We start from the raw sequence: 8,288 nt of genomic DNA on the forward strand, positions 1-8,288 counted from the left end.
TCCATTTCCCCGCCGCACGCTCGCGCTCAGCCTGGGTACCCCAGAGCCCCCCTCTCCCTCCAAGTGTGGCCGCTCCTGGGTGGGGTGCATTCCCCCCTGTCCGCCCCCCTCAGTTCTCAATCTCCTAGAGACTGGCTAGAATTTTCTTGTTCCTCCAAAACACCTAACTCTCATCACCACTGAGTAAATCAGAGGCAGGAGGGATACAGGCCTTGTTTTTCTGCTGCTTTTCCCTTGTAAAAAGGGGCAATAATTAATAGGGTTTGTATCTGGCCGGGTGAAGCCTGAGGGATGAAGGGTGGACAGTCCCCTTTTGAACCGGTCACTGCTGGCTGTCCTCTGGCCACTGAGCCGGAATTCACCATTTGGGCTTAAGCTCTTTATCCTCTTTAGTGTTTTCAGGGAAAACTGGGCCAGAAAAAAAGTACCTTGAGAGCAGTAGCAGTGGGTGGACTGATGGGGTGAGGTGCACGGGAGGAAGAGCCCTGGGCTCCTTCCCTCCTGTCCAGGGGATGGACTGTGTCCTTGACCAGAAAGGGAGGGGAAGGTGGGGGCAGCGAGAGGAAGGGCAACTGGCAGGCCCTTTCCCAGCCCCCAGGGAACTAGAACCCCATCCAGCAGGCTTCAACTTGGGGGCCAGCGGCGAGGGTCTTGGGGGCCTGCTCAGTACACTAACCTTTCCCCCCCCCCCTCCACCCCAAGAGTGGGTCCCTCATCTTAGATTTTCCAGCAGAAAAACACCCCTGTTGCTTTCTTGGGCACCTGTCCCCATCCCCCTCTTAAGGGGAGGGGGAAGCAAGCTTGTGTGGAGGGAGGGATTAGAGAGGTTTAGCGCTCGGTAGGGGAGCTTTGCTGGGAATCTGGTAAGTGGAGAGCAGGCCTTACAGTGGGAGGAGATGCAAACAGTTTTAAGTGTTGGAAGGGGACGTGCAGGTGTCAGAGGCAGTTTTTCCTCCCCTGCCCGGGAACCTTTTCCCAGGTTCCTCTCGGGTCTGGTTACTGGGACTTGGATTAGAAGAGGCGTGAGGTTTGGGCCCCGCTGGCATCGGCCGTCAGATTGTCGGCCTGGCGCCTCCCCGCAGTTTATCTGGGAATTTCTTTGGCCAAGAGGCCCGGGGAACTGGCTTTTCATTCCTGCCCTTACTTTCTTGGCTGTTGGGATGCTGGAGCCGAGCCCGCTGGGCGTTGAATGAAAAGGCTCTTTTCTTTTTGAATCCACCGAACCTACAGCAACTCCAGACGGAGACCACCAAGCCCCAGGAATACAGATTAAAGCCGCAGGGGCAGCGGGGTGGGAATGTGACCTTATCCATTCCCGTCCGCCGCCCTCAGCCGGGAAGAACTCATTGGAAGCAGATCCTTCATTCAGCGGTCATGGGAGGTGGTGGGGAGAAAGGGAGAAAGAGTTCAGCCTCTCGAGAAACCAAGACATGGATACGGTAGGGTGGTAAACCACGGCGCGTGGGCCTGACGAGTAGAATTTATATAAAATGTATTAGGGCGGGGGATGGGGCCATCCGCCACAGCGCGCATGTGCATCGGAAACTTTTCCATGGTTCTCCGACCGTCGGCCAGCTCCCTTTACTGGGCATGCGTGGTTTGCCGGCCGAGCCTTCGCAAAGTGCGCAGGGAGGTGTAGTGTGCAGAGGAAGTAGGTCACTTGCTTCAAACCAGAGCGTGAGGTTTGTGGGGACTACAATTCCCAGAATGCAGAGCGCAACTCCACTTACTTTGGGGTTCAGTCAAGTCTTCCCGGCTTCGGAGGAACCGAGAGAGCCCTAGAAAAGGCCCTCCTAGGCGGAAGGAACCTGTCAGTCAGACGGGCTGTGCCGGCCTGTGTTTGGGGGTGATGGTGTGAGACTCGGGGGGCGGGGGGGGCGGGGCGCACTCAGTTGCCACAAGTCCTGGAACCTTTCAACCACACCCACCCAACGGGGGGCTCCAGGACCGGTGGGATGGGTTTGTCCCCTGTCCCCCTGGATCTCAGCTCTGACTCCCAGGCACCCAGTTTATGACACCTACTGGCCTTGTCAAAATTGAGGATCCCTCCCCCCTCACTCCCTCTGTCCACACTCACTTGAATCCAGTTGTGCTTGGTTGTAAGACGATTTGGATGTTAAAGCTTCAGGTGCCTCAATATTTTTATAGATTCTCATGGTTTGGGGAGCCTGGTGGGTTCCCCAGACATCATCTGTCCTTTTCTCGTTTAAAACATAACTTTATCTTCTTAAAATTCTTCCTTTGTATTTTTGCTAGATGTTTTCTCTGGAATCTCGATCACCACATCATTGTCTGCAGCCATCCTTTTCCCCCCATTTTTGTCCTTTTACACACTTTTCTTTAAAACTCAATTCAGCGCAGGATTAACTTTGTTGCTGAAAGTAAACTAGTGAAGGGGGTAAGATTCTAAATAAGATAAAAGAATTTATTCTCACATTTGCAACTTTTTGGTATATTGACAAAATGTAGATTTGCTATTGTTAAACACAGCCTCCCCCCACCCCACCCCCATTTGCCACCTTTCTGACCTTTTGCCCCTGAGTCAAGGTTGGAAAAGTTCTTAGCGTCCTTTCCTGCTGCTTAACCCAAATCTACTTGTTCCTTTTATTGAAGGGTAGTTATTTCTAAGCTTTCTAATCTTACCACATTCTATGAATATTTTATATACAAGCTCTAGAATTTGCCCATTGCCTAAAAAAAAATGGACAACTCCTGTCCCACTCACTTGAATCCAGTTGTGCTTGGTTGTAAGACGATTTGGATGTTAAAGCTTCAGGTGCCTCAATATTTTTATAGATTCTCATGGTTTGGGGAGCCTGGTGGGTTCCCCTGCCATCATCTCTCCTTTTTTCGTTTAAAACATAACTTTATCTTCTTAAAATTCTTCCTTTGTATTTTTGCTAGATGTTTTCTCTGGAATCTCGATCACCACATCATTGTCTGCAGCCATCCTTTTCCCCCCATTTTTGTCCTTTTACACACTTTTCTTTAAAACTCAATTCAGCGCAGGATTAACTTTGTTGCTGAAAGTAAACTAGTGAAGGGGGTAAGATTCTAAATAAGATAAAAGAATTTATTCTCACATTTGCAACTTTTTGGTATATTGACAAAATGTAGATTTGCTATTGTTAAACACAGCCTCCCCCTACCCCACCCCCATTTGCCACCTTTCTGACCTTTTGCCCCTGAGTCAAGGTTGGAAAAGTTCTTAGCGTCCTTTCCTGCTGCTTAACCCAAATCTACTTGTTCCTTTTATTGAAGGGTAGTTATTTCTAAGCTTTCTAATCTTACCACATTCTATGAATATTTTATATACAAGCTCTAGAATTTGCCCATTGCCTAAAAAAAAATGGACAAACTCATCAGAGTGGTTATTTCTATCTTTAGTTAAAGACAAGACAGCACCAGTGCTTTAATCCTGTGTTCCATACGCTTCTTGAAGTCAAAATTAGAGCCTGAGCTGATAGGGCAGAAAATATCATTCTGGTTGTCTGGCATTTTTGTAAGGTTCCACCCCACAGCCATCTGGCTTAGCCTGTTCTCCAATTAAAGAGGCAAAGGTGGCATTATATATACTTCCTTATTTGTGCGGCAGCATCACTGAGGTATAAATTGGTGTGCAGCTTTAGTTGCTGATGCTGCAGAAACTGGTTAGCTGGGCAGGGCTGATGACAGTGGTTCTATTGTATATTGGGTGGGAGGCTTCTATCCCAGTGACTTTGGCCTGCATTTGAAATGCTCCCATTTTGAGGCTGAACTGTTTAGGGGAGGTTAACTTGAAAGACAAATATGCACCCAAGTTAGAGAGGGCTAGAAAGGTGTAGGAGGCATACCCGAGGCTGTGTGTGCCTTGAGAAGTGTCAGATGCTGGATTCGGGTCTCTTTTACTTTTCTGAAAACACTGTCTTTAACTTCAGGCTCATTCTTGGGAACCGGGACCAACTTTCTTCACAATTTTTCAGTCTCCTCTGTGTTTGGACACCTCTAGTGAGGGACTCTATACCGCTGTTCTTGAGTGGAGACCCAAGTTCCTGGTGGCTAGCTTTGCATCTGGTGAACTCAGGCCTCACAAACCGAAAGGCTCTTAATCTTCTACCATTCTTCTTATTTCTCTGAAAACTAAAAGGACCCTGGAATTGATCTGTAGTGACCATGAATAGACATTTGGAGCAACTTGGAGATTAAGTCTTTGTTGGAGGCTGGGATTGAGAGGAGATAAGGGTCCCCTGAGCCTGGGCATCCCTGTGGAGGGCTGGGAGAGGCGTGCTCATGGCACCTCTCATGACGCCCCACGTGAGCCTCTGCCTCCTCAGACCTGAAATGAGGGCAGGACTAGACCTGGCCAGTGTGTATGATGCTCCAGATTGAGCCAGTGCATCTTCTCTGAGACTTGCCTCAGAGAGCTTTGCTTGAGGATTCAATCCTAAAAATGCCCCTGGGAGCCATGGCCCAGGTCTGAAAATTATAGGGAAGTGAGTTAAGGCAAAGGGCTGAAAATGAGAAGGGATGTAGTTGAGGCAGGTGTTCAGAAAACTCGAGATCCTCACGCCTAGAATTAGTCTCTGGATACTCTGTGCTGGACCTAGAAGGGATTTTTATCAAATTCCAGCTCCAGATCGGTCACAGGACAGAAGATGCCCTTGACGGATCATGGATCAGTCTTGTCTCTGTGCTGAGCTCAGCAGCACTGTCTCACCCAGAGGTCTGGCTGGGAACATGTTCTGGCCTGGTTGGCCCTGGAAGGGGGTGGCCTTTTCAGTTCAGTTCACCCACAGCATGAGCCTGGAGCTGTCGTTTGGAGAAAGTGAGGAGATGAAGCTCGCTGGGTCTTAGGACCTCACAGATCATCTTCCTGAGACATGAGGCTGGCCCAGAACTGGGGGCTAAACCTGTTTGACCTCTGTGCAATCTGGCTATGAGGGACTCCCAAAATAACAATGTGAGTGTTCATCTTGGGCTGCCTCCGCTCCAGGGATCTCCAAACACTTGACAAATCTGATCCCGTGCCAAGGACAGGTGGTCACACTGTCCCTGGGAGACTGAGTGATGATGGATCCCCAGCTGGAAGCCGCAGGGTAATGGAAAATTCCTCCTCTCTGCCCTCATCACTTACCCTCTCTAGCCCAAGCATGTCAAACATGCGGCCCGCCGGCCTTGAGTTTGACATGCTTGCTCTAGCCAGAAACTACAGAGATTCCCTCAGACCACGGTAAAGATCTGTTGGCCAGCAGGACCCTCCTTCCCTCGCCACGTTAGTGCTGCTGGTAAAGATCTGTTGGCCAGCAGGACCCTCCTTCCCTCTCCTTTCCTCTGCTGCCCCAGGGCCGCTGCCATCAGCAGTGTCAGCAGTTCTGTTGTTGGCCCAGGCCTCTGGTTCTGACAGGTCTTGACTTTTTCCTGGGGCTCATGCTCTCATCTCTATTCTTGGAGGCTCTCTGGATGGCAGTGCTTGCCTTGGGTACACTGTGCAATTCTGAAATCAGTTCTGCAAACCCAGAGTGAGCCAGAGCACACACACACCCAGGGAGCACAGCATGACAAATGGGATGTGACTGGAGTCCAAGCCCCCAGCGAAACGGTGGCAGTGCTATTTCTTGTTCAATGACCTGCATTCCTTCCGCTTAAGGAGGAAAACTAAAGATTATGAACTTAGACCTTGGCCTGTGACAACTTGGGGGCACAGTTTCACCAAGATATTGCAGAGAACGTTAGCAGGAGCCTTCCCTTCTCCAGCTAAATTAAGGGCTCGATATTTTTTTTTGGTGCCAGTCATCCCGTGGTCTGAATTCTCAAAATACTGGGAACTGCAGCAACCCTATTTTCTTTAGAATTACTTAAAAGGAAAATAAAGCTAATTTTATCAAGTACCTACTAAAAACCAGGTACCGTGTGAGGCAGTTTACATCCTTGAACTAACCTAATCTTCATGATAACCTCATGTTGCTGATGACACTAAGGCTCAGAACAAGTGACTTGCCCAGTCACACAAATGAAACTAGTCACTGGTGGGCAAAAATGGGACCTCAGGCCTGTGACCTGCAGTTGGTGTTTTTCTGTCTGTCCTTGGCCATGGGACCCCGGCTCTTTGCGTGTTTACTCATGATGCCCCCTCTTGTTTCCCAGGGCCTTCTGGAGCCCAAGGCTGCCCACCTTCCGTCTTCTGCCACTGTCCGTGGCTTGTGCACGTGCCCTGCACTGATTGTTTGCTTAGGAAAGCGCCATGCAGCTGGAGATCAAAGTGGCCCTGAACTTCATCATCTCCTACTTGTACAACAAGCTGCCCCGGCGCCGGGCAGACCTGTTTGGGGAGGAGCTAGAGCGGCTCTTAAAAAAGAAATATGAAGGCCACTGGTACCCTGACAAGCCACTGAAGGGTTCTGGCTTTCGCTGCGTCCACATTGGGGAGATAGTGGACCCTGTGGTGGAGCTGGCCGCCAAGCGGAGCGGCCTGGCGGTGGAGGATGTGCGGGCCAATGTGCCTGAGGAGCTGAGCGTCTGGATCGACCCTTTCGAGGTGTCCTACCAGATTGGTGAGAAGGGGGCTGTGAAAGTGCTATACCTGGATGACAGCGAGGGCTGTGTTGCCCCAGAGCTGGACAAGGAGATCAAGAGCAGCTTCAACCCTGATGCCCAGGTATTTGTGCCCATTGGCAGTCAGGACAGCTCCCTGTCCAACTCCCCATCGCCATCCTTTGGTCAATCTCCCAGCCCCACCTTCATTCCACGCTCCGCCCAACCCATCACTTTTACTACTGCCTCCTTCGCTGCCACCAAGTTTGGTTCCACCAAGATGAAGAAGGGCGGAGGGGCAGCCAGTGGTGGGAGCGTGGCCAGCGGTGGGGCAGGTGGCCAGCAGCCCCCACCGCAGCAGCCTCGCCTGGCCCGCTCTCCCACCAACAACCTGCTGAAGCACAAGAGCCTCTCCCTGTCTATGCACTCACTGAACTTCATCGCCCCCAACCCGGCCCCTCAGTCCCAGCTCTCGCCCAATGCCAAGGAGTTTGTGTACAATGGCGGTGGCTCGCCCAGCCTCTTCTTTGATGGGGCCGATGGCCAGGGCAGTGGGGCCGGCACCTGCAACAGCAGCAGCTTCGACATGACCCAGGTGTTTGGAGGCGGTGCCAACAGCCTCTTCCTGGAGAAGACGCCCTTCGTGGAAGGCCTCAGCTACAACCTGAACACCATGCAGTATCCCAGCCAGCCGTTCCAGCCCGTCGTGCTGGCCAACTGACCACCCCCCTGCCTGCGGGGCCAGGAGCACCCAAGACCACAGAAGAGAAAAAGGAAAGGAAAGGCCAAAAAAAGAGGAAAAGAAATATATGAAAATATTCCCAATCTTCTCACTCTCACTTGTAGAGAAAAGAGGCAGCGAGGCACCTGAATCGTGTTTAACTCAACCTCCTTGCTGTTTTCCTGCCTGCCTATGATTTATTTGGTTGGTTTGGGGTTTGTTTTTTCTGTTGTTTTTTTCCTTACATGTAGTTTTCTATATAACATCTTTAATTAGTGGCTTCCTGTGCTAAGAATGGTCCTGTTGTGAATTGCTGCTCCCTCCCTCCCTCCTTCACACACCTGGTTTAGGATTGGTGTGTTCAAGCTCACAAGAGCCACAGCTGGGCCTGGCCCTCAGAACAGGGAGAGGCTGTCCCCTGTCACTGTACCCATCACCCAGCTAACCTCTCACTCAGAGCCATCTGACCTCAGCAGGCCTTGTGTCCTGCCACCCAAATAGGTCTGACCCAAGCCCCCCTCCTCAGGCCAGGGTCACAGGGAGCTGCTGGCTGGCCGCGTGACACCCTCCCCCCAGAGCTGACGTCTAACTCCAGGGAGGTTCGCCCTCCATTGGAATTCCTTTCATCTCTGTCCTGTGGCCCCCACACCACCATTCCCACCTGGCGTCCCAGACTACACCGTGGCCCTGGAGACACAGCCGTTGACCTGTGTGGCCTCTCAGGCAGCCTTTTCTTCCCTGGGCCTGTGAGGTGTGAGTAGGGAGGTGGGGCCAGTGTGCGGTGGTTTGCTGTCCTACTTAAAGAATTCCAAGCCATGTGAAACTCCCCCCCCCGCCCGCCCCCCATGTGATTCTGGGTTGTAGCAAATGCTTATTTATGTTTGAGGTGGGGGAATAGGCCGGGGCGGTTGTCAGTCCTTCTGTAAGGTGGGTCACATGGTGGGTGAGACTGGCTGAGCCTGAGACACTCCCAGGGGAAAGCACTGCAGGAGGAACTGGTTTCCGGACTGCAGAGGGATCTGCACTTTTGTATTTGACCAAAAAAAGGGGGGGGGGG

The 8,288-nt window shown here is 51.5% G+C and overlaps 1 protein-coding gene across 1 annotated transcript; it reads left to right on the forward strand.

Moving 5' to 3' along the window:
* The first annotated feature begins 4,960 nt into the window (after positions 1-4,960).
* Positions 4,961-7,523, forward strand: TOB2 (transducer of ERBB2, 2). The gene is made up of 2 exons (XM_005871366.2): positions 4,961-5,075; positions 6,124-7,523. The coding sequence occupies exon 2, from the start codon at positions 6,221-6,223 to the stop codon at positions 7,229-7,231; it is 1,011 nt and encodes a 336-aa protein (XP_005871428.1). The 5' UTR covers positions 4,961-5,075; positions 6,124-6,220; the 3' UTR covers positions 7,232-7,523.
* The last annotated feature ends 765 nt before the right edge of the window (positions 7,524-8,288 follow it).

The sequence above is a fragment of the Myotis brandtii genome, unplaced genomic scaffold (genome assembly GCF_000412655.1).
Source record: "Myotis brandtii unplaced genomic scaffold, ASM41265v1 scaffold339, whole genome shotgun sequence".
Lineage (NCBI taxonomy): Eukaryota > Metazoa > Chordata > Mammalia > Chiroptera > Vespertilionidae > Myotis > Myotis brandtii.

What these genes read in the sequence shown, in the direction of transcription:
- TOB2 (XM_005871366.2), top strand. Translation starts at nt 6,221, where the DNA reads ATGCAGCTGGAGATCAAAGTGGCCCTGAACTTCATCATCTCCTACTTG.